We start from the raw sequence: 23,651 nt of genomic DNA on the forward strand, positions 1-23,651 counted from the left end.
TGACACTCAATTACATGCTCACACACACGTGTAGGCACAGACCCCCACCCTCACTGAGCACACACACACAGGCTCTCCCTATTCTATGCCTCCAATATCACTTTATTTGGACATTCCTTCCAGCAGCTATTATATTCTAAATTATGTCATAGTTATCTATAAATTCATCTCCTTCCCTGTTCTCACTAAATTATTAACCTTTGAAAGCAAAAACTGGGTTCTATACATCTTTGTTGCCACCTTAGAACTTTGCATAGTAAGTGAGGAACCATATTGGTTACTGATAGTTACATTAAATAGATTAAATAAATTAAGACTAACCTAATCACCCTAACATTTTTTAAATTTCTTTCTTTCTTTTTTATTTTTTTGTGTTTATTTATTGGTAAATGGTATCCAAAAGAGCTTTCTTTTCCAGGAAATGAATAAAGCAAAACTCCAGTGCCTGTAATTATGACTATTCCACAGTAATCCGAGCAGATTATGATGGTCATTGCATCCATCTACACTGTACTGTAGGTGGCAGACAATGATCTTCTTTATAGTGGATCAGGGTGTTTACAAGGCTGTCACTGACACATCAATGCCTCCAGACCAGTGCTTTCAAACAACACAGGTATTACATGCTGTGCAACGCCCCACACTAAGACACACTCAGCTGCCAGGGTCTCAGCTGCTCTATGGCTGTGCTCCCAGAGGGACATAAACCAACAGGTCCTAACACAGCGGTGGGGTCCCCTCAAACAGCTTGGCATTTCTTACCAAGACGTCATTTCCTTTGACAAGAAACTGGACGTTGAATGGGCCAGAGATGGCAAAAGCCTTTGCGATCTTTCGGGTAGCATCCTTCACCTAGATCAAAAGGACAATGATACCGTACTAAAGAACATTCCTTAGGTTAAAAACAAGCAAAAAAGGTACAACATCTTAAATTTAGATTTCTTGCATTTCTCTTTACAAAGAACTACATCTCCACTAATAATGGAGTAATAATAATAATGAAGTAATAATGGAGTAAAAATAGAAGCCATTCTTAGGTTTCTATTAACAAAATAATAATTATACTAAATGTTCTAAATATTCACAACAGGACAGCAGGGAAAAGAGCAAATAATGGTACAGGGTTATCTTTCTGCCAAATGCCCCTATCTACCTACCATCATATACTCTGGTTTCATTCTGAGGAATAAATGGAATCTTTTCAGTCTGGTTGCTTCAGCACCAAGAGCTGCAGTCCAAACTCTGTATCAATCTAATGACTTACCTGCTGAGAAGTACAGGCCCTGAAATTACATGGTACTGCAAAGAGACCAGAGAGATTTCTTTTATGTGCTTTTCTTTTGCCCTGGACTCTGCGAGGGTGGATATTACGGTCAGAAGGAAGCACGTTCCCTTGCAGGGAGGCGTGTGTCATCTACAGGAATTCCCATATCCAACCAGAGCCAGAAGGATCACATGCGAAGAGAGAGCACCGGCTGCTGGAATCAGCAGCTCCTCACTCACTGATTTACATGCCTTTGCGGTTCAGCAACTCAATCAGTTGCAAAAGGAAGCAGGGCCCATGACACACTTCAAAATATCAGAGTTTTGAGATCATTTATTCCGATATGAAAAATTAAAGCACATTTGAAATCCCAGGATATTGGTCCTTCATGCTGCTGCTATTGCAAAGCAACCTGCTACCTTCACATTCTAGAACAAGGCAAGACCTTTGGAAACCAGCCCAATGTGCAACTAGCCAGACAAGCTGCCGAGATTCTGATGGCAGGATTATTGGGAAGTCTCATTTAAAAAGCTAATCCTCACCTTACATACCTGAAGACTAAAGGAATATCCCCAACTTATTTATGATGGCAGTCTCTAAGATGAAACCTAGCAATGCATATTGAATACTGAGGCAGAATCATCATTCTTGGAAAGGTCATTAAAGTAGCAGTTTCAAGAGAGGCACTGGAAGAGACATATCTTAAAGTACTTTTTGAGTGAGGGTAAGGGTAGACAATGAAAACATTGGTTCCAGAAGGTTCTCACGTGACTGCTGCATATCTACTTCTAACTGAGAAATATTACTTTAGGTGCTTCTCACCTGTAAGTGGCTCAAATATTAGAATTATCTGCAGCAGTAGTTGTTCAAATGTAGTCCCCAGACCAGCAGGAATAGCATCACAAGGGAACTCGATAAAAATGTAAATTCTGAGACTCAGAACTACAGAATCAAAACTGGGTATGGAGTCCCACAATCTATATTTTAACAAGTCCCCCAGGTGGTAACTGTGAGTACAATTAGAGGACTGTTGCACTAGAATACAATCAGAGTTCTAAAGGGCAGAAAAGGAAGCTGTTATCTCTAAAATACACAGCAAACTCAGAGGAAGAAGTCCCCTTCATAATTAAATTTTACCTGGGGTATGTCCTATCCTACTACTTAGTTTAAAAAGCTGCTTTTAATCTTTTCCCCGCTTCCACCTTTATTTATAAATGATGACCTTTTCAATGGCTCCTTGGCTGATGGTTTGTGTGGGCAGCATCAGAGTAGCATCCCCCGAGTGGACGCCTGCATCCTCCACGTGTTCAGAAATGGCATGGGAGATGACCTGGCCGAAAGAAGATTTGAGAAAGAGTTGTCAGCTCTTCTTCAATGAAGCTGCTGCCTGGCGTACCCCCTTAATTCTAACAGATACCTCCAGCATTGAGCAGTTTCTTTGCTAAGTCTCCAAAGAGGGGGCAGAAGGAACTGCACATGCAGCCTCACCAAGCCTCTCTGTTCAGTGACAGATCACCTTGTGGGGCAGCTGAGAGTGTCTGAGAGCTTACCTCCCTATTTCATTGATTAGAATCAATATAAATGTTAGGAAAAGAAGGCAACTAAGCCAACTCATGGCACTACTGGTAAAGAACCCAACTGCTAATGTAGGAGACACAAGAGACATGGGTTCAATCCCTGGGTTGGGAAAATCCCCTGTAGGAGGATACAGCAACCCACTCCAGTATTCTTGCCTGGAGAACCCCGTAGACAGAGGAGACTTGTTGGGCTACTGTCCACAGGGTCTCAAAGAGTCAGACATGACTGGGCAATTGAAACTTTCACACTAAACTTTCAAGTCAACTAGTAATGACTTTTAAGAATAGATAGGAAACTAAAGCATTTGGGGGCACTGGAGACATCTTTGTCCTTTCCTTCCAGGTTAAGTTTTAAGCACTGGAAAAGAAAAGACAGGAGAGGAGAATTCAAGCTTAGGTAAATGGCATAACTTAGGCAAATCTGAAAGAAAATGTAAGATCTGAAGATGAAGGGATTCTTATCACCTCCACACCGTAACCAAATGAGCTAATTTGCCACCTACAAGAGATCTTTAAATGGAAATTTGAGACAGGAGGGAGTGCATGTTTGGTCACTCAGTCATGTGTGACTCTTTGCAACCCCATGGACTGTAGCTTGCCAGGCCCTCTGTTCATGGGATTTTTCAGGCAAGAATACTGGAGTGGGTTGACATTTCCTCCTCCAGTGGATCTTCCCAAAGATAGAAGGAAAACAAGAGGAAAATATTCTTGTCCTCTTTTAAAGGTAAGAAAATCAAGGCAATATAAGAACAAATAATGCAAGTACAAGTGTCTATATGACCAAGACAGGATTTTGAACTCTTATCTGTCAGACTGCAAAGTTTATGGCCTCAGTCACTACAACCTAAATGTTAACAGTATGTGTATCTTCAGAAAATGATAAAGCTGAGAGGGAGGGAGAATAACTTGGTAACTGTAAAAGACTTAAATAAATTACAGTGAAAATTTGTTTGTCAGATTCACAGATGACTTAAAGCAAAGTGACATCTGAGTGCCAGTACTCCTGCTGTCGCTTCCCTGATAGCTCAGTTGGTGAAGAATCTGCCTGCAATGCAGGAGACCCTGGTTCAATCTCTGGGTCAGGAAGACCCGCTGAAGAAGAGATAGCCTACCCACTCCAGTGTTCTTGGGCTTCCCTTGTGGCTCAGCTGGTAAAGAATCCACCTGCAATGCAGGAGACCTAGGTTCGATCCTTGGGTTGGGAAGATCCCCTGGAGAAGGGAAAGTTTACCCACTCCAGTATTCTGGCCTGGAGAATTCCATGGACTGAATAGTCCATGGGGTCACAAAGAGTCAGACACAACTGAGCAACTTTCACTTTCACTTTCATTCCTGCTGTCGCTTATGAGTTCTGGTACCTGGGAAAGGTACTTTAGATGTTTAACCCTGGTTGCCGATAAGACAGGAATGAAAATGGTATCTGCCTCATAGAGTGTTTGTAAGGATAATAGAGAACACAAGTGCAGAGTTTGGAATGATACTTAGTGTAGAGTAAGCACTCAAATTTTTATACTGTCTAGAAATGGGCGGGCAATGTCCTACTGACCAAACCAGTCAGTCCTAAAGGAAATCAGTCCTGAATATTCATTGGAAGGACTGATGCTGAAGCTGAAACTCCAATACTTTGGCCACCTGATGTGAAGAGTTGACTCATTGGAAAGGACTCTGATGCTGGGAGGGATTGGGGGCAGGAGGAGAAGGGGACAACAGAGGATGAGATGACTGGATGGCACCACCGACTTGATGAGCATGAGTTTGGGTAAACTTCGGGAGTTTGTGATGGACAGGGAGGCCTGGCGTGCTGCGATTCATGGGGTTGCAAAGAGTCAGACACGACTAAGCGACTGAACTGAACTGAACTGATGCTTTATATAACCAAAAGAGTTAAACAGAAAACAAATGACAAATTTCCAGGGATTGGAAGGAAAACTAAGACAAACTGAGATAGCATATTATAAAGCAAAGACATCACTTTGCCAACAAAGGTCCATATAGTCAAACCTATGTTTGTTTGTTTGTTTTTTCCAGTAATCATGTATGGATGTGAGAGTTGGACCATAAAGAAGGTTGAGTTCTGAAAAATTGATGCTCCTGAACTGTGGTGCTGTAGAAGACTCTTGAAAGTCCCTTGACTGCAAGGAGATCAAGCCAATCAATCCTAAAGGAAAACAACACTGAATATTCATTGGAAGGACTGATGCTGAAGCCCTAATACTTTGGCCACCTGATGTGAAGAACTGACTCATTGGAAAACACTCTGATGCTGGGAAAGATTGAAGGCAATGGGAGAAGAAGGCAGCAGAGGATGAGATGGTAGATAGCATCACAAACTCAGTGGACATGAATTTAGCAAAAATTTCATGCAACGATGGGTTCAATAAAGGACAGAAATGGTAGGGACCTAACAGAAGCAGAAGATATTAAGAAGAAGTGGCAAGAATACACAGAAAAACTGTACAAAAAAATCTTCATGACCCAGATAATCACGATGGTGTGATCACTCACCTAGAGTCAGACATCCTGGACTGTGGAGTCAAGCGGGCCTTAGGAAGCATCAAGACAAACAAAGCTAGTGGAGGTGATGGAAATCCAGTTGGGCTATTTCAAATCCTAAAAGATGATGCTGTGAAAGTGCGGCACTCAGTATGCCAGCAAATTTGGAAAACTCAGCAGTGGCCACAGGACTGGAAAATGTCAGTTTTCATTCCAATCCCAAAGAAAGGCAATGCCAAAGGATGCTCCAACTATTGCACAATTGCACTCATCTCACACACTAGTAAAGTAATGCTCAAAATTCTCCAAGCCAGGCTTCAGCAATACCTGAACCATGAACTTCCAGATGTTCAAGCTGGTTTTAGAAAAGGCAGAGGAACCAGAGATCAAATTGCTAACATCCACTGGATCATCAAAAAAGCAAGAGAGTTCCAGAAAAACATCTATTTCTGCTTTATTGACTATCCCAAAGCCTTTGACTCTGTGGATCACAATAAACTGTGGAAAATTCTGAAAGAGATGGGAATACCATACCACCTGACCTGCCTCTTGAGAAACCTGTATTCAGGTCAGGAAGCAACAGTCAGAACTGGACATGGACCAACAGACTGGTTCCAAATAGGAAAAGGAGTAGGTCAAGGCTGTATATTGTCACCCTGCTTATTTAACTTCTATGCAGAGTACATCATGAGAAATGCTGGGCTAAATGAAGTACAAGCTGGAATCAAGACTGCCAGAAGAAATATCAATAACATCAGATATGCAGATGACACCACCTTTATGACAGAAAGTGGAGAAGAACTAAAGAGCCTGTTGATGAAAGTGAAAGAGGAGAGTGAAAATGTTGGCTTAAAGCTCAACATTCAGAAAACTAAGATCATGACATCTGGTCCCATTACTTCATGGCAAATAGATGAGGAAACAGTGGAAACAGTGTCAGACTTTATTTTTCTGGGCTCCAAAATCACTGCAGATGGTAATTGCAGTCATGAAATTAAAAGATACTTACTCCTTGGAAGGAAAGTTATGACCAACCTAGACAGCATATTAAAAAGCAGAGACATTACCATGTCAGCAAAGTTCCACTAGTCAAAGCTATGGTCATGTATGGATGTGAGAGTTGGACTGTGAAGAAAGCTGAGCGCCGAAGAATTGATGCTTTTGAACTGTGGTGTTGGAGAAGGCTCTTGAGAGTCCCTTGGACTGCAAGGAAATCCAACCAGTTCATCCTAAATGAAATCAGTCCTGGGTGTTCACTGGAAGGATTGATTTTGAAGCTGAAACTCCAATACTTTGGCCACCTGATGCGAAGGGCTGACTCATTTGAAAAGACCTTGATGCTGGGAGGGATTGGGGGCAGGAGGAGAAGGGGACGACAGAGGATGAGATGTTTGGATGGCATCACCGACTCAATGGACATGAGTTTGGGTAGGCTCTGGGAGTTGATGATGGACAGGGAAGCCTGGTGTGTTGCGGTTCATGGGGTCACAAAGAGTCAGACATGACTGAGTGACTGAACTGAACTGAAGGAGATGGTGAAGGACATAAAGGCTGGAGTGCTGTAGTCCATAGAGTCACAAAGAGTCAAACATGACTTAATGACTAAACAACAAAAGGGTGCTTAATCTGTAGATTATATAAGAGGTCATCATTACTATAAATATATTTTTTTAACAACACTACTTTGAACTGTTAATCTGGAAGACAAAAACAAACAAACAAAGAAAAAACTTTATCAATTTCAGTAGAATGTAAAGTAGAAGATGAAGTCCAAGATAAAATCCATTTTATTTCCTTAAAGCAAATAGAATGACATGGACTCTAAATTATAACTTTCTCTGTTTCAAGATAAGTAATAAATGCCTTACTAGTACAACCTTAAAACTAAAGAAAGGCATTCTACATACTTTCATTTCTCCCTGAAGTCAGAGACATTGATTGTATTAGTGATACCAGATGTGATATGGTAAGTAAATTTTATATTATTATCTTTATCCATCAGCTCTGTTTAGTTTTTTCTTTATTAAGCCAGTAAAAAGCGGGAGGGTGGAAAATCAAGAGAGATGAAGAAGTAGGGATTCAGTTAGGAACTTCAGAAAGGAAAGTATCAGATTTTTTTATGATATCCACTGAAACATAAAAGCAAACCCACAGACAAAGGAAAATTAGAGAGAAAATCTATTCAAAAGGAATGAGTACAGGATGATAATTTTGAATATCATCAAAGAGAAATTCTAGCAACATGAAAAGCAGAAGAAATGATACCTATGACACAACTGAATTGTCAGTGAATTTGAACACTTTTTGGACTGAGAAGCTTGTCCATTATTATTAGAGACCTATTTTGTAGAAATCGTGAGCTCTAATCTGTGCTGTGTTTCTAAATTCCCAAGGAAAAAAATTGATGGGAAGGCAGGGATGGGGGAAGTGGGAGGTGATAAAACACTTACTCGTCCGTCTTTGCCAACAGCATCCATTTCCACTTCCCGGGCCCCCTCAATAAATTTTGTCAGCACCACTGGGTGTTCCTGTCATCAAGGAAAACAGAGGGGTAGAACCTTTAGCTGAAATTTTATGTAAAGTGTCAAGTAAATCATGTACCTTAAGTCAATACTTGGGCAATACTTGGAAAAAACTGCTCAACACACAGCAGAAACTCATTAACTAATTTGTTTGGTAAGAACTAGGTCACTCTGCTTACAGTGAGGAAGAGGAAATCTTCCTCCAATTTTGAGTCCTCAGTGAATTGAACATAAGGTTTGAAATTTCAGATGTAGATTCTAGGTGAGTTAGAGAAAAAAAGGAGGCAAAGGAGAGGGCAGAATGAGGTTCCTTTTCTTGTCTCCAGAATTATAAATACCTCTCTATTTTATTTATATCAGTTTTTGGTTCAGGTATTTTTTCTCTTCCTACACTTATCTTTTCCAATCACTACAATTTCCTCAATCACTTCTCTACATGAGAATTGAGAATGCACTTAGGAGAGCCGTATTTTGTTTCAGTTTTGTTACACCGAAGATGGAAATTGGTATGCTTTAAATCACTTCTACAATATGACGTTTGCAACTGCAAAATCAAACATTCTTCTCTATTAATCTTAAAATGGTCTTCCTTTCTCAGCTGTTTCAGACTCCTTAATATTCTTGAACTTCTTCCCACACTCAGTTTCTCCACAGCAGTACTGCAATGCCCTCCACAGCCCAATCACTACATGCTTTTTCCAAACTAAATGAAGTGGTCGAATGAAGACTTCCAGACTTTAAACATCTCTTCCCCTCCTTGCGCGAGACCCTAGCACACTGCACACTTGCTGTTTTCTTGTTAAAACCTGCCTTCACCTATCTCCATGCCTCTCCTCCCACAATGTACACCAGCTTCTCTCCTCACTTCATCTTTCAAATTTCAACCCATCCTTCAAGGCCTGGCTCCAAAACCACCTCCTCCCTGAAGCCTTCTCTAAACATCTCTTTTTGTTCTGAACAAAAGCCCCTTTTGCCCACTATCATGGAGTTCATCATCTTTTGCAGGTGTGTTGAATTTAATATATCTTATCTCCTTTAGCAGAACACTTTAAATAGAATGGAATTTAGTGAAAAATTCAAAATAACCCATGTCTTATGCCATAAATAAGCTGTTCCCTTTTAAAATTTATTATTAAATGAAGAAACTTTCTCCACTCCCTTTTCTTCAAAAGCCTATTAGGCATTAAACTGTTGACTAGCCACACACACACACACACACACACACACACACACACACTTTTTAATCTCTGTTCCTTCTTTTTAAAATATTGAATATTTAGTGTTCGCAGGCTTGGTGGAGCTGTATTGGCACCTTTGTGGGAATTTTACACAAAATATATAATGATAACAATATAACTGCAAAAAAGAAGAGATAAAGTTCAATAGTTGCCTTAGTTTCTCTAGCCAAGTCTAAGACAGGGGTTGTTGTTCAAGTGATTTATTAGAGGATTGAGAAAAGCAGGATGGGACACAGGGGAAAAAACTAGGTAGTTTGTGGGGTCAGTGGGGACTGGATTCAGCTTTACCCCACAGGGAGCTCTGAGTTACAGCACAGAGTAAGTCCTAACTTGAAGCAAAGAGCAGTCACTGTCCAGGGTCTGAGGGTGGTGGTGAGGTGAGGGGTCTTGCTTCCTGGTGCCAGAAGCTCCCATTTGACTGAGAAGTTATCCTGAGTGGCACAGTGGTTAAGAAGCTACCTGTCAGTGCAGAAGAGGTGAGTTTGATCCCTGGGTCGGGAAGAGCTCCTGGAGCAGGAAATGGCAACCCACTCCAGTATTCTTGCCTGGGAAATTCCAAGGACAGAGGAGCCCGGTGGGCTACAGTCCATGGGGTCACTAAGAATCAGACACGACTGAGCAACTAAACAAAGACAAGTTATCCTGAGAAACGTAGCCGGGAGGTATCAGCAGCCATCACAGCAGCTGGGGATGGGTGCTCCCCCAGGGAAAGGATCTGAGAAGGGCAACAGCATCATTCTCCATCTTGACCAATTAAACCCATTTACAAAGAGCCCTTACTATGTTGCTGCTGCTGCTGCTGCTGCTAAGTCGCTTCAGTCGTGTCTGACTCTGTGCGACCCCATAGATGGCAGCCCACCAGACTCCCCCGTCCCTGGGATTCTCCAGGCAAGAACACTGGAGCAGGTTGCCACTTCCTTCTCCAATGCATGAAAGTGAAAAGTGGAAGTGAAGTCGTTCAGTCGTGTCTGACTCTTAGCGACCCCATGGATTGCAGCCTACTAGGCTCCTCAGTCCATGGGATTTTCCAGGCAAGAGTACTGGAGTGGGTCGCCATTGCCTTCTCCACTTACTATGTTAAGGGAGAAGATTTCTTAATAAATTTCAACCTTTCAGCAGCTGGCTGTCTTAAAGCACTTTCTTCCTTAGGCATCCATGATCACATTTTCATGCTTCTTTCTTAGACTCCTTCATGGTTCTTTCTTCCCTACTCAGCCTTCAAATGCCAGTATTTTTTTCATCTCTTATCTTAACTGTTCCCCTTCCTCTATACTCTCCCCAGTGACTGCTTCCAATCTTAAAACTTCAGTTACAATAATACGCTATTGACTTCCAAATCTATAAATCTATATTTATCTCTCTCTCTTTAGCTTGATCCTCAATTTCAAGTCTATATAACCCTCTCCTTTCGAAACATCTCTATCTGAACTCTTCACAGGCACCACATATTCAAAAGGTCAAAAATTAAATATGATTTTCCCCTCTAAAATCTCTCCTTAAATGTTCCTTGTTTCAATAAACGGTGCCTCTGTCCATCCAGTTGTCTAAGACGGAAACTCAGGAATCATCCTTTACCCTTTCTTCATCCTCCATCTCCATCTGTTCACATCCTGAATGCACATCCTCAATATTTCTAGAACACATGCCCTTCCCTCCATCTGTACTATCACTGATCTTTTTTTTTTCTTTTTTTGCCCCAACACACGGCATGTGGGATCTTAGTTCCTTAACCAAGGATCATACCTGCATCCCTTCTCTTGGAAGTACAGAGTCTTAACCACTGGACTGCTAGGGAAGCCCTTTTACTCTCATTAGTCTTTTATATACACTTGCATTTATATATTTATTTTGGGGTGTGCCAGGTCTTCATTGCTGCAAGGGCTTTTCTCTAGTTGCAGCAAGTGGGGGTTACTCTCCAGTTGTAGTGCATGGGCTTCTCACTGCGGTGACTTTTCTTGTGGCAGAGCAAGGACTCTAGGGTGTGAAGGCTTCAACAGTTGCAGCAAGAAGGCTCGGTAGTTACAACTCCCAGATCCGGAGCACAGGACCAATAGTTGTGATGCATGGACTTAGCTGCTTCACAGCATATGGGATCTCTCCGGGTCAGGGACTGAATCTGTGTCTCCTTCCCTGGCAGGTGGATTCCTTACACTGAGCCAACTGGGAAGCCCTGCTATCATCATTCTGATCCAAGGCACTGTCATCTCTACCCTGAGCTACACAATAGCCTCCTAACCTCTTTCCATGAATTCAGTCTTGTCCCAGATTTATTTCACTCTCTGTACTGCAGAAGAGAAATTTTTCTTAAACTTTCAATTGCTCCTTTTTAAAAATGGAAGCATAATTGATTCACACTGTTGCATTAGTTTCAGGTGTATAGCACAGTGATTCAGTATTCAGAAAAATATAACTAAAATCTAAACTCAATGACCGACAAGGTTCTCTCTATATGCTCCTTCACTTTCTACTCTATCATCATTATAATTAATACTTCCTACCATGTTTGGCATCCTAGCCATATAAGTGAGTGCTTTATCAGTTTCTAGAAACTTCATGCCCTTTCTCAGCTTCGGGCCTTTATACTTGCTGTCCTTTCTTCCTTCATACCCATGATGTAAACCTTTTATTTCTGAATCAACAATTCTGAACCAAATTAAAAGTCCTTCTTCAGGGACTGGCCCCCAATTCTTTTATTCTTTCCCTCAACATCATGTATTTTTGCTCATCATATTTAATTATAATTATTTGACGTCTTATGTTCCTAATAAACCGAGTCATCCGTGAGCACAGAGACTCTCTTTTCATGAATGTAATTCCTGATTCTGAGAGTACTGCCATTATATAGCAGGTGCTAAATATGAATGGATACATGATAGCTCATCGAACCTGGGTCTCCTGCATTGCAGGCAGATTCTTTACCATCTGAGCCACCAGGGAAGCCCTACATAGCAGGTCATAATGAGTGCTAGTTTTATTCTAAGTTCACTGAATCGAGAATCCCAGGTCCTGCTGTAGTTTAATGGAAGACTTCAACCTAGTACTCCATTAGGACATCTCTATGATGCAACTTTGGGCCTGTTAGGATTCTATCCATATGTACCAGAAAAAAAAATATTTTAAAAATATTCTAACAAATAGAGGGCCTATGAAATCCAATATCCCAGACAGAGAAAACCTGCCTCATCACTCACATGAGACCTGCTGCATGTAGCTGCTGCTTTCTCAAACCATGAGAGTTGCAGGATCCCTCTCAGGGAGTGCAATAAAGAGGACCATGTCTGACTTCAGAACACATTAACAAAACCTGGCCCGTTGGAGAGAGTCCCTCCTCAGCTATCTAACTTTCACACAAAAGTGAATTCAAAATCCACTTGGTTGCTTTTTTTTTTTTCACTCTTTGTCTCTCCTCACTCTTTATCATTATCTACTCTTTACACTGAACAAATTTCTATGGGGAGCAGCTACCACACAGAGAGGAAGCCCTGCTTCATGTGCGCGGAACTATCCACACTCTTTATTCCTCTTTGAAGTGCCTCTGATTTCACTGCTTGGCTCCCTCCAAACTCCACTTGCCTAACATCAAACTCTTCTCTATGAGTTGTGCTTTCTCTCTCTCTCCTTTTTTTCTTTTAGCCCCAACTAGCTTTTGAAAGCTTTTTAAAAGAAAACGTTACTTTTATCCTCTACAGTATGAGGTCTGCAGATCAATAACCCCACTGGGTAAATCTTAAATGGATCACACTGAGGTAACGCCGAAGGAGAAAGTAAAAGCTGGGGGCAGTGGAGGAAGGTGGTTGAGTAGTGAGAAAATTATAAACATTTTCATTAACTTACAAATGGAATGTACCAGAATAAGAAAAATCAATAGGTGAGTGAGGGGATTTACTGTTAAAGTTGCAGGGTTGACTAAGGCAAAGAACATCTCCCCAGGTATGAGAATTAAAAATCAGGGAAGTCTTCACTTGTTCATGATGACCATGGTTGGGCTGCCCGTAAGACTGGAAATCGCATGGGTAACTTGACCCGCATCTAACTCGTGAACAGACAAAGTTCATGCTTATTCAGCCTTGCTCCTGGAGACTAAAATTGTATAAAACTCTATTGTGATAAAATATTCACTGGTCTTCCCCTTCTTCCATTAACCCCTAGGATCCAAATATAATTAAATGCATTTGCGTTTTCTCATTTCTGTATTTAGGAGAATAATGGGTAGAAGGAAAAAAAAGAGGAAAGACATCCTGTGCAAAGAAAAACAACACATAAAACAAGGTAGCAATTAACAGAAGAGGTAAAGGTCACCAAGAGGAAACAGGATGCTACCTGAGAGACTCTAGCGGCCTCCTCTAGGAATTTCTTCATCTCATCCTCGGAGAACACCACGTTCATGGCAGACCCGCTGAGTGAGAAGGGAAAAAAAAAAAGGTCAATTTCTTTCACCACTTCAGAAGTAGAGCATGCTAGACACGATTGCTTCTCAGAGTAGTTCCATGCAAACTCTAGCTCCAATTAAGGCAAAGTAAGAAGGTGTCTCTTTCTACATTGAAACTTTATATAATCAACTGGACAATCAACCAAAGTAAAAAGTCCCTCAGGTTGGGGACGGGGAAGGGGGTGAGAACTGTGACAATGCCCAAAGAGAACGATGGTAGGTCTAGAGATGACACATTCTCAAGGTTCATCCTTTCTCTTTATTGTTTCAACTCTTAATTCTGGTTCCAGATAACGCTGAAAACTGTAACAAGATCCCTGCCAGGACATAATTTTCTAAACTTGCGTCTTCAGAGTTCACTATCTACAGCAGATTTTAATCCACAAATATGCTGTCAAAGCAGGTCATTCCACTATCTTAGCTGGGTTATAAAAGAATCAATTTTTTTTAGTAACGTTTGCTAATGTAATGTACAGTATCTGACTGAAATGTATTCAACTGTGTCCTTTCAAATTCTTGAGAAAGAATACTCTCTGAAATCAATTTATTCAGAAAGCTGGCATTTGCAGAATGGGATAGGAGGGGGGGAAAGAAGGAAGACTAAGAGGAAGGGAAGCCATTAGGAAGAAAAATATCACTTTCTACTTCCTTTTAAAAAGTAGCATTCGCCTTACCTTTTCTACTATACTGCAAATTTTATGCATAAAGAGCTTTCAATTTCTTCATCTCTTTAAGGCAAGAAGGCTAAGGTAATAATAATGTTGATAATTCAACAGCCTAAGAAACTAAAAGATATGGACTGAAATGATGAGAAGAAGCACAGAAGTCAGAGTTGCTTTCTGCAGTCCTCCTTAAATGTCTGTGTTGTTGAAATTAACTTGCATTAATACCTCAGAGAAGTAGTATTATCAGAATGTGGTTTACACAAAATGTCATTTAAATAAAAAGGAAAGTCTTCCACCTCATTTGAAATTTTTCATTATTTTAAAGGATCCCATCTCCAATTCCATTTACACTTTCAAATTGTGCACAGCAAATTATGCTTCTCTTATTATCCCCTGTTCACTGAAATTGTTCCTCACATGTGGTAACATCTGAAGAAAATAAGTAACAAGTGACGACTTCTCCTTTGATGGTAAAGCTTAGTTTCCAAGTTTATTGTAAAAGACACTGTCCACGTCCTCCAATGTTATAATTCCCTTATTAAAAATTCTGATCTCAAAAAGAACCCCACAGTATTCAAATCACCAGCACTATTGGAAGGAGATGACAAGAGTCAAAGATTAACTTTCATTTCTGAGGATCAGAAAACAGCTGCTGGTGAAAGACACCCCAAGCTTTTGCTCTTCGGTTTTTTAAATTGTCCTCTTGTCTAAGGTAAAGGTATCCTCACTTTTCTTGGCAATAGGAGGGCGGAAGCCTAGCTTCTAAGGTGCAGGACCCGAGACACAGTTGTCAGTCCCATAAGGAAAAGCACTATGCTGAAGAACAATGCCCAGCTCTTCACCCTAGCTCTGTTGGCGTGGGGATTATCGATGGATTTTCAAATTACTACACTTCAAAGCCTAGTGCTCCTAGCACACAGAATACAGTTTGGTATCTCCTATTCTTAAATAATTTCTTTAGAACACAATATATTACCTCAAGACATAGGAAGGTCTCAACAAGCAGGGGTAGCCCACAGACTTCGCAAATTCCACTGCCTCATTCTAATTAACAGAAACAAGAACAAAAATGCATGAATAGTGTAAAATAGTCAATAAAAATGCAGAATGGTATCGTTAGAACAAGTGGTAACTCAACTCCTTTTATTCTTCCTCTCAAAAGACACCATTAAAATGTAAATTGGACATAGAAATACATAAAGTTTCTAGTTTCTAATTCTAAATATCAAATCAAGTTCAAAAATAGTGTGAACTTCTTTTCATTGTCGGAATCTTAATGAGACTACTCCTATCAATTTATAACCCGCATTTAACTGCAATCATGGAAATACAGTGACTTTAAAAAGCAAATTCACTCAGTATAGTGTATTCTATCTGCTCTGCAGTTAACATCCACAGGAGCTATCATTCAGGTCATGACTTTTCAAAGGGAAATGTTAAAAACAGACATGTGGTTCTCTTCTTACCAAAGTGTTAACAGCTTTCCACGGTGCCTGAGCCACCTTCAGCTCATCCAAGACAGCTGAGAAGATGGAGCGATCCTCAGCCCTGTCAATCTGCAGAGGGCTCGTGCCCATGATCTTGACACCATTCTTGTACAGGGGGACCGCCAGGTTGTTTGGAATCTGGCCCCCAACTGATATGATGCAGCCACCACATGCCTGAAAAATATGCCCTCAATATCAGCTACTGGATGATGAACAACTGTGCTAATACTACTGCCTCCATTTCCTTACCGAAAGTGCAGAACACGATCGTGATATTTTCATTATTCCCATCAATGGAGAATATTAAGCTATGCCACAGAGAGATAATGGATTTCGTCCTGACTTTCCAGGTACACACACATGCACAGGCACACTAGTCACTCAGTCGTGTCCACCTCCTTGCAACCCCATAGACAGGAGCCTGCCAGGATCCTGTCCATAGAATTCTCCAGGCAAGAGTACTGGAGTGGGTAGCCATTCCCTTCTCCAGGGGATCTTCCCAACCCAGGGGTCAAACTTGCATGGCCTGCGTTGCAGGCAGAGTCTTTACTTTCTGAACCACCAGGAAAGTCCCCAGGCACACGCCATCCAAATTCTTTGTTAAGTCTCCCGGAAAACTACCTGTGATTAGCATGAAAGATTCCTGTATATGATTACCAAGTACGACTTCCATACAATTGCATGTCAATGTATGACTTCTGCATGTGTGGCAATTAGAAAATCAAGTCAATGAATATTTCCATCCCGTACTTTATATTATATTCAGTTAATTCTTGAACTACTGTTGTAATTTTCTGAGTGGATACAGATCTCTCCTTTTAACATTCATCTCTGCTGTTCCTCTCCACTCCAGCACTTCACATTCAGATTGTGCATGTATGCTAAGTCGCCTCAGTCATGTCCAATTCTTTGTGACCCCATGGACTGTAGCCTGCCACGGACAGACTCCTCTTTCCATGGGATTCTCCAGGCAAGAATACTAGAGTTGGTTGTCATTTCTTTCTCCAGGGGAAATTCCCAACCCAGGGATCGAACCCACGTCTCTTACGTCTCCTGCATTGGCAGGCATGTTCTTTTACCACTAATGCCAAATGGGAAGCCACACGCTCAGATAAATTGTTCACAAGACTCCTCACCAAGTTACTCCTATATTCAGAGTTCTACAAATGTTTCCATCGCCTAAAGGGTAAAGTGCTAACTCTTTACCACCGGGGCCATTAAGACTTTCCAGTCTTGTCTACAATCACTCCTCTCAGCACCAGGAAGACCACCCACCCACTGTCACCACCTACATGCATCCCCACCAGCAAGCTCCCTCACCGCTTAACCTTTCCTGGCCTTGTTTCCTTCCTTCCTTCTCCTTCCCCTTGTCTAAACTAACCGGCCCTCAAGTGCAGTCTGAATCCCAATTCTTACTTTGACATCCTCTCCCCTTTACTGCTGCCTTGGTGCCTGTCTACAGTACCCACAACTGATTTTACTTCCTATTTCTGTACTATTTGCCTTATAAGCAGTCCTTGAATCATTAACATTAATCTCCTATGCATAGTCAAAACACTGATTTTTTTAAGCCCACCAAATCTCAAATTTCTCAAGACTAGTGCTATGGAGATGATGGGGGAGTCAGTGAGGGACGGTGGGGAATTGGATTTGAACTTAGAAGTCCCTCCCCCTTCTGGTTCCCTCTGAGAAACGCTCCCTGGGGTTCCATCTCCTTGTCTATAAAATTAGGGTAATAATACCTGTCTATTTCATAAGATTTCTATGTATGTAAATCAAATAGGATAATAAACATTAAAGGTGTTACACCTTGTAAGTGTATAAATAAGACATTATTATTCATATTAGAAAATATTACAATATCAGATAGGCCATTGATCATGGCATAACTTGTCTTTGCTTTAGCAACCTACAAATGAATATTACTAAAGTAATAGATGGCACTAGTATTAAAGAATCCACCTGCCAATGCAGGAAACATAAGAGGCACAGGCTCAATCCCTAGGTGGGGAAGATCCCCTGGAGGAGGAAATGGCAACCCACTCCAGTATTCTTGCCTTGAGAATCCCATGGACAGAAGAACCTGGCAGGCTTCAGTCCATAGGGTCACAAAGAGTTAGACATTACTGAAGTGACTTAACATGCACACAAATGTTTGTTTTTTTTTTTGTCACTGTCTGAAATTATTCAGTAATATTATTGAAAGGGGCGAAATTAATTTCTCTCTGATAAGAGAAATTATATACTGCCTAAGCAAACACCCTGCAACTGAGTACTTAAATGCATTATAAACATTATGGTAAATAACGGTCCACATTTCTGCATACTTATGAGTACACTTAAGCTGCTTTTATCATCATTTTTATGTTCACTATTTATTTTTTGCAAAACTTTTAATAAAAATTATTCTCTTAACTATAGTATTTTTATTTGCTTATTATTTTAGTTTATTAGTGGCATTAATATTTTAGAGACCTAGAAACTAATTCTTCAATTAAATATTAAATATATACAAAAAGTCTCATGTGAAATTCTTCAAAAATAAATTCTAAAATTAAGGGAGAAGTAACCAGCTATGAGCAAATATTAGAGTCAATTGGACTAAAATAGGCATTTAAAGATGAATAAAAAAGCTGTGTGTAATAAATACATCAGTAGTTTCCAAAATAACTCTATGGAATTGATTTCAATTTTTCAATAAATTAACAACGTTAGAAACAATAATATAAACTGCTTCTCCTGTTTAGTGTCCAACTGTTTGCAACCCCATGGACTGTAGCCCACCAGTCTCATCTGTCCATGGGATTGCCCAGGGAAGAATACTGGAGTGGGTTTCCATTTCCTTCTCCAAGGGAACTTCCAGATCCAAGGACCAAACTGTGTCTCCTGCTTGGCAGGCAAATTCTTTACCACCGAGCTACCTGGGAAGCCCCATGCTATAAACTACTACCATTTAAATACGTTGTGTGTGTGCGTGCTGAGTCACTTCAGTCATGTCTGACTCTGTGGCCCTAAGGACTGTAGCTCATCGGGCTCCTCTGTCCACGGGATTCTTCAGGCAAGAATACTGGAGTGGGTTGCCATGCCCTCCTCCAGGGGATCTTCCCAATCCAGGGACTGAACCTACATCTTTTATGTCTCCTGCATTGACAAGTGGGTTCTTTACCACTAGGGACACCTGGGAAGCCCATTTAGTACATTACTATACACCTAAACTACATTTTGACCTTCATGGTTTTCACTCTGAGGCAGTTATTACTTATCCCTATTTTACAGCTAAATAAACAGGCTTGGTGAAGGTCAAGTGGCTTGCTGATATTTCTTATCTAGCAAACACAGAATTACTTGAATATGATTCTGCATATTGTAAAGCAGTTATGCTTACCTAATATGCCAAGTCTGAATTTGAAATCAATCCTGTTTTTCTGGCTTGTTTCAAAGGTGGTGAATGTTAAAGGGTAGAAGAGACATTTCTAAAACATTCTTTTTGAGAAGTGGTAGATAGAAACACTTTCACTCCAATATCCTAATCTCATCATTGACCTCCAAAAATAGAGACCATTACTTGGAAGACAAATCATGCCCATAGGAATGTTTTAGAGTAACGGTGTGATGGTTGAGTGAAGATTTTGCCCGCACACCAAAGGGAATTCAGTAAAAGAGAACATATTTGAGGGATGAAGTTAATAGATGAGAATTTTGTGGAAGAATTTTATCTTAGATTGGTCCCAACTCTAAGCACAGAGCTTGTAGACAGACTAAGAGAAGAGAATTTGGTATCCTACACAGATGAATTAATATCATATACAATCACTTACACTTAATTTCAAGTAATTTACTGAAAGAAAATATTCTAAAGTGCAGATTTGTTTCACAGATTTCTAAATATTTTAGGCCTAAAATAATTATACTAGGCTCCCAAAGTTCTACTGATCTTACCTAAACTTGTTTGTAGCTCAGTTTCCTAGTTTTTAAACCTGATATCATGAAGCTAAGGTATCACCTTACAAAAATATTTCTGCAATAATCTTTAAGCTGAAATCCCACCACAAATTTATTTTCAGTGGTGAGGAATTAACAGAAAATACTTCAGATGTATTTCAGATCATTTCAGTTTCTTTTATACATTAATCACTAAAGTCAGTCCTTATTTTACAGATAAATTAAATGTTTTAATATAGACAGAATGCAATATAAGAAAGTTTGTCTAACAAAAATATCATTTACTTCAAAAAAAATAGCCCTGATTTTTGTAATTTCATGTATTTTCTCTGATTTACATCTTCACTATTTATACATCCATCAGTGAGGTTGCACATGCATTATATTTCAATAATTCACATTTTAGTAAAACATTTGTAACATTTCAGACAGAATCTTAAGACAATATTTAATTGCAATGAAATCAAATGCTAGGAATGAAACCCAATTCTAGTTTAGAGTGATCATTCCCTGAGGTGCTTTGCCTGTCACTAATTCATGTCTGTCACTCTTTCATTCACTTAACCCAAGCTGTAGTACAGAGGTACCACTGTCCACATATACAGATGATGTGCTTAGTTGCTCAGTCATGTCGGACTCTGCAACCCTGTGACCCATGTGCTGACTCTAACCCACCAGGCTCTTCTGTCCACAGGCTTCTCCAGGCAAGAATACTGGAGTGGGCTGCCATGTCCTTCTCCAATACATACGGCATTAGGTGTTAAAATATAGGAGTATTAAATCAGAGTACATCTTTATAGGGTATGATCCAGTAAACTTATACTGGATAAATAAAATAAAATAAATAAAAGAGAAGAAAAAAATACATAATCAGGATTCAAATTAGACAGGACATCATAAGGTGTCAAATAACGCTGCCTGTATTTTTTTGTTGTTATTGTTGCCTGTATTTTTAAACTCAACCTGTTTTTTAACGAGCAGATACTAAAAGAATTAAGACATGGGTCCTAAATAGGGTTTGGAAGTAAAAGAAAATTAATGTGCTTTGCTTATAACTTTTCAAACCATGAGTCTCCAAAGAAAGAAAGGGAAATGTGAAGTTAGAAAGGATCTGTGAGAGTCTCCCTCATCGTCATAGTCTATAAAGATTATTGCATAACCCATCCCAGGGAAACAGACCTAACAATAGGTCTAATAAAAGAGGGGCTTCCTAGATGGTACAATGGTAAAGAATCCATCTGCCAATGCAGGAGATGCAAGAGACATGGGTTTGATCCCTGAGTTGGGAAGATCCCTTGGAATAGGAAATTGCAACCCACTTCAGTATTCTTGCCTAAAAAATTTTATGGATGGAGGAGCCTGGCAGGCTACAGTCCATGGGGTTTCAAAGAGTTGGACAAGACTGTGTGACTGAGCACACTAATAAAAGAGAAGACCAGTGTTAGCACTTCTATAAACAAAGTAATCATTTTCAATTCATATACCTCAATATAATCTGAGAACATCTTTTTCCTTTTTAAGGAGTGTCCTAAACAAAACTGAACCAGGCAAAAAATATCATCCATCAAAGCCATGTCGATGGCATGCTAAGTCGCTTCAGCAGTGCCCTAGTCTTTGTAGCCCCCCAGGATCCTTTGTCCATGGGGATTCTCTAAGCAAGAATACTTGACTGGGTTGGCCTGCCTTTCTCCAGGGGATCTTCTGACCCAGGCATTGAACCCGTGTCTCTTAGTCTTCTGCATTGGCTGGCAGGTTCTTTACCACTAGTACCATCTGGGAAGCTTTACAGATGGCAGACACCCACTTCTCAATTTCTTGGCTCTTCTCCACACTCACACACCAAAACATAAAAAATAAAAATGCAAAGCTCTTCTCAGTGAGCAGAATCCATGAATGCAATCATAAAGAATTAAATGACTTCAGTTTAAAGGGTTGCTCTTTACAAGTATAAAAAAATGACTACAGCGAAAGGGATATATCACTACAAATTTTTCTATTTAAAAAAAGAAGAAGAAGAAGAAGTGGGAAGTAGATTTCAGCATTTCTAGCATCCTCTCTCACTCAACTTCTGATCCAGACGTTCCTCCAAAGCAGCCTGCTTTTCTCACAGGGCACATCACTTTTCTGACTTCCCCTTAAGGTTTTCTTTCGAGGTGCTCCTCTGATGCCATGGAAACAAATCTGATCCTGAACTCGACCAAGTGACCTGGACCAAGGGACCTATCATATTTTCTATCATCCCATGTAGCTATGTATCCTTGGGAAAGCCTATTGCCCTTCTAAGTGACTCAAATGTGTGCTTTTAAATAAGATTAGACGTGCTTCCAATTTTCTCCAAATTTACTACTGAATGCTTCAGAGCCTTCCTGATCACTAGGGGCATCCAAGGTCGAACAAGGGCAGCCTCCCGAAGGTGGATGCACACCTGTTACGAGAGACAATGCCTGTAAAGCCTGCTGTGAGGAGATACATAACAACCTTATACAAGTAACGATATACACAAACATACATATATATGTGCCCGATATGTGCATGTGATATATTAAAATCACTTCTCTTGTAGGGTAGCATAAAGAATATATCAATGGTATACTCTTCTTATGCTCTTCAACACAACATTTAAAATTACCTCAGTATATGTAGTGGCACTAAAACAAAAACAATTTTAGCTTCGAATAAGGGCCAATTTATTTATTTCTATCATACTGAATTCAGTTATAAAAGGACTTCATTAGCATTCATATGTATGAAGGCAACTATAGAAGTTTTTCTTCTTTCCTTAAACCACTTCATATAGAAATCATTAACTACATGTTAAATGCCTGCCACTATTGCTTGTAATGCTTGTCAATATTTTTAATAATTATGTAACTTTTCAGATATTATGTCATTAATCCCAGTTTTATTTCAATGTCTCAAAGGTAAGGACCTGGTTTTACAGCTCTCCATCCTCCCTGAATATTTCTCCCTTATGGCAGAAATCAAAGAAGAACTAAAGAGCCTCTTGATGAAAGTGAAACAGGAGAGTGAAAAAGTTGGTTTAAAACTCAACATTAAGAAAACAAAGATCATGGCATCCTGTCCCATCATTTCATGGCAAATAGATGGGGAAACAGTGATAGACATTTTTCTTTTGGGCTCCAAAATCACTGCAGATGGTGACTGCAGCCTGAAATTAAAAGACATTTGCTCCTTGGAAGAAAAGTTATGATCAACTTAGACAGCATATTAAAAAGCAGAGACATTTCTTTTCCAACAAAGGTCTGTCTAGTCAAAGCTGTTTTTTCCAGTAGTCATGTATAGATGTGAGAGTTGGACTATAAAGAAAGCTGAGCACTGAGGAATTGATGCTTTTGAACTGTGGTGTTGGAGAAGACTCTTGAAAGTCCCTTGGATAGCAAGGAGATCCAACCAGTCCATCCTAAAGGAAATCAGTCCTGAATATTCATTGGAAGGACTGATGCTGAAGCTGAAACTCCAATACTTTGGCCACCTGATGAAAAGAACTGAGTGATTAGAAAAGACCCTGATGCTGGGAAAGATTGAAGGCAGGAGGAGAAGGGGACGACAGATGGTGAGATGGTTGGATGGCATCACTGACTCAACGGACATGAGTTTGAGTAAACTCCAGGAGTTGGTGAGGGACAGGGAGGCCTGGCATGCTGCAGTCCACAGGGTTGCAAGGAATCAGACATGACTGAGCAACTGAACTGAACTGATCGTGCTGAACCTGATTTTTAAAAGGTACTCAAGAAATATTGTAGAATATGTACTTGCTTTGATCCCCACTGGTGTATCTAAAATGAATAAAGAAATTATGAGAAAAATCTGGTCAGTGAAAGAACTGAATATTGTGTATATTCTACCTAATGGTTTGTGTACTGTGCTCAGTTCTGTCCAACTCTTTGCAACCCCATGGACTGTAGTCTGCCAGGCTCCTCTGTCCATGGGATTTTTTAGACACGAATACTCTAGTAGGTTGCTATTTCCTCCTCTAGGAGATCTTCCTGACCCAGGGCTCAAACCCTCATCTC

At 40.2% G+C, this 23,651-nt stretch overlaps 1 protein-coding gene across 1 annotated transcript in view; it reads right to left on the bottom strand.

The window, feature by feature from the left end:
• Positions 1-23,651, bottom strand: part of CPS1 (carbamoyl-phosphate synthase 1) — a 139,056-nt gene that overhangs the window by 19,254 nt on the left and 96,151 nt on the right. The window contains exons 26-31 of the mRNA XM_065930654.1: positions 15,655-15,849; positions 15,165-15,232; positions 13,415-13,490; positions 7,785-7,862; positions 2,487-2,594; positions 763-852 (exon numbers count right to left, since the gene is read on the bottom strand). Of these exons, the coding sequence (XP_065786726.1) occupies positions 763-852; positions 2,487-2,594; positions 7,785-7,862; positions 13,415-13,490; positions 15,165-15,232; positions 15,655-15,849 (615 nt within the window). The remainder of the gene's footprint in view (positions 1-762; positions 853-2,486; positions 2,595-7,784; positions 7,863-13,414; positions 13,491-15,164; positions 15,233-15,654; positions 15,850-23,651) is intronic.

This window comes from Muntiacus reevesi, chromosome 3, assembly GCF_963930625.1.
Source record: "Muntiacus reevesi chromosome 3, mMunRee1.1, whole genome shotgun sequence".
Classification (NCBI taxonomy): Eukaryota; Metazoa; Chordata; class Mammalia; order Artiodactyla; family Cervidae; genus Muntiacus; species Muntiacus reevesi.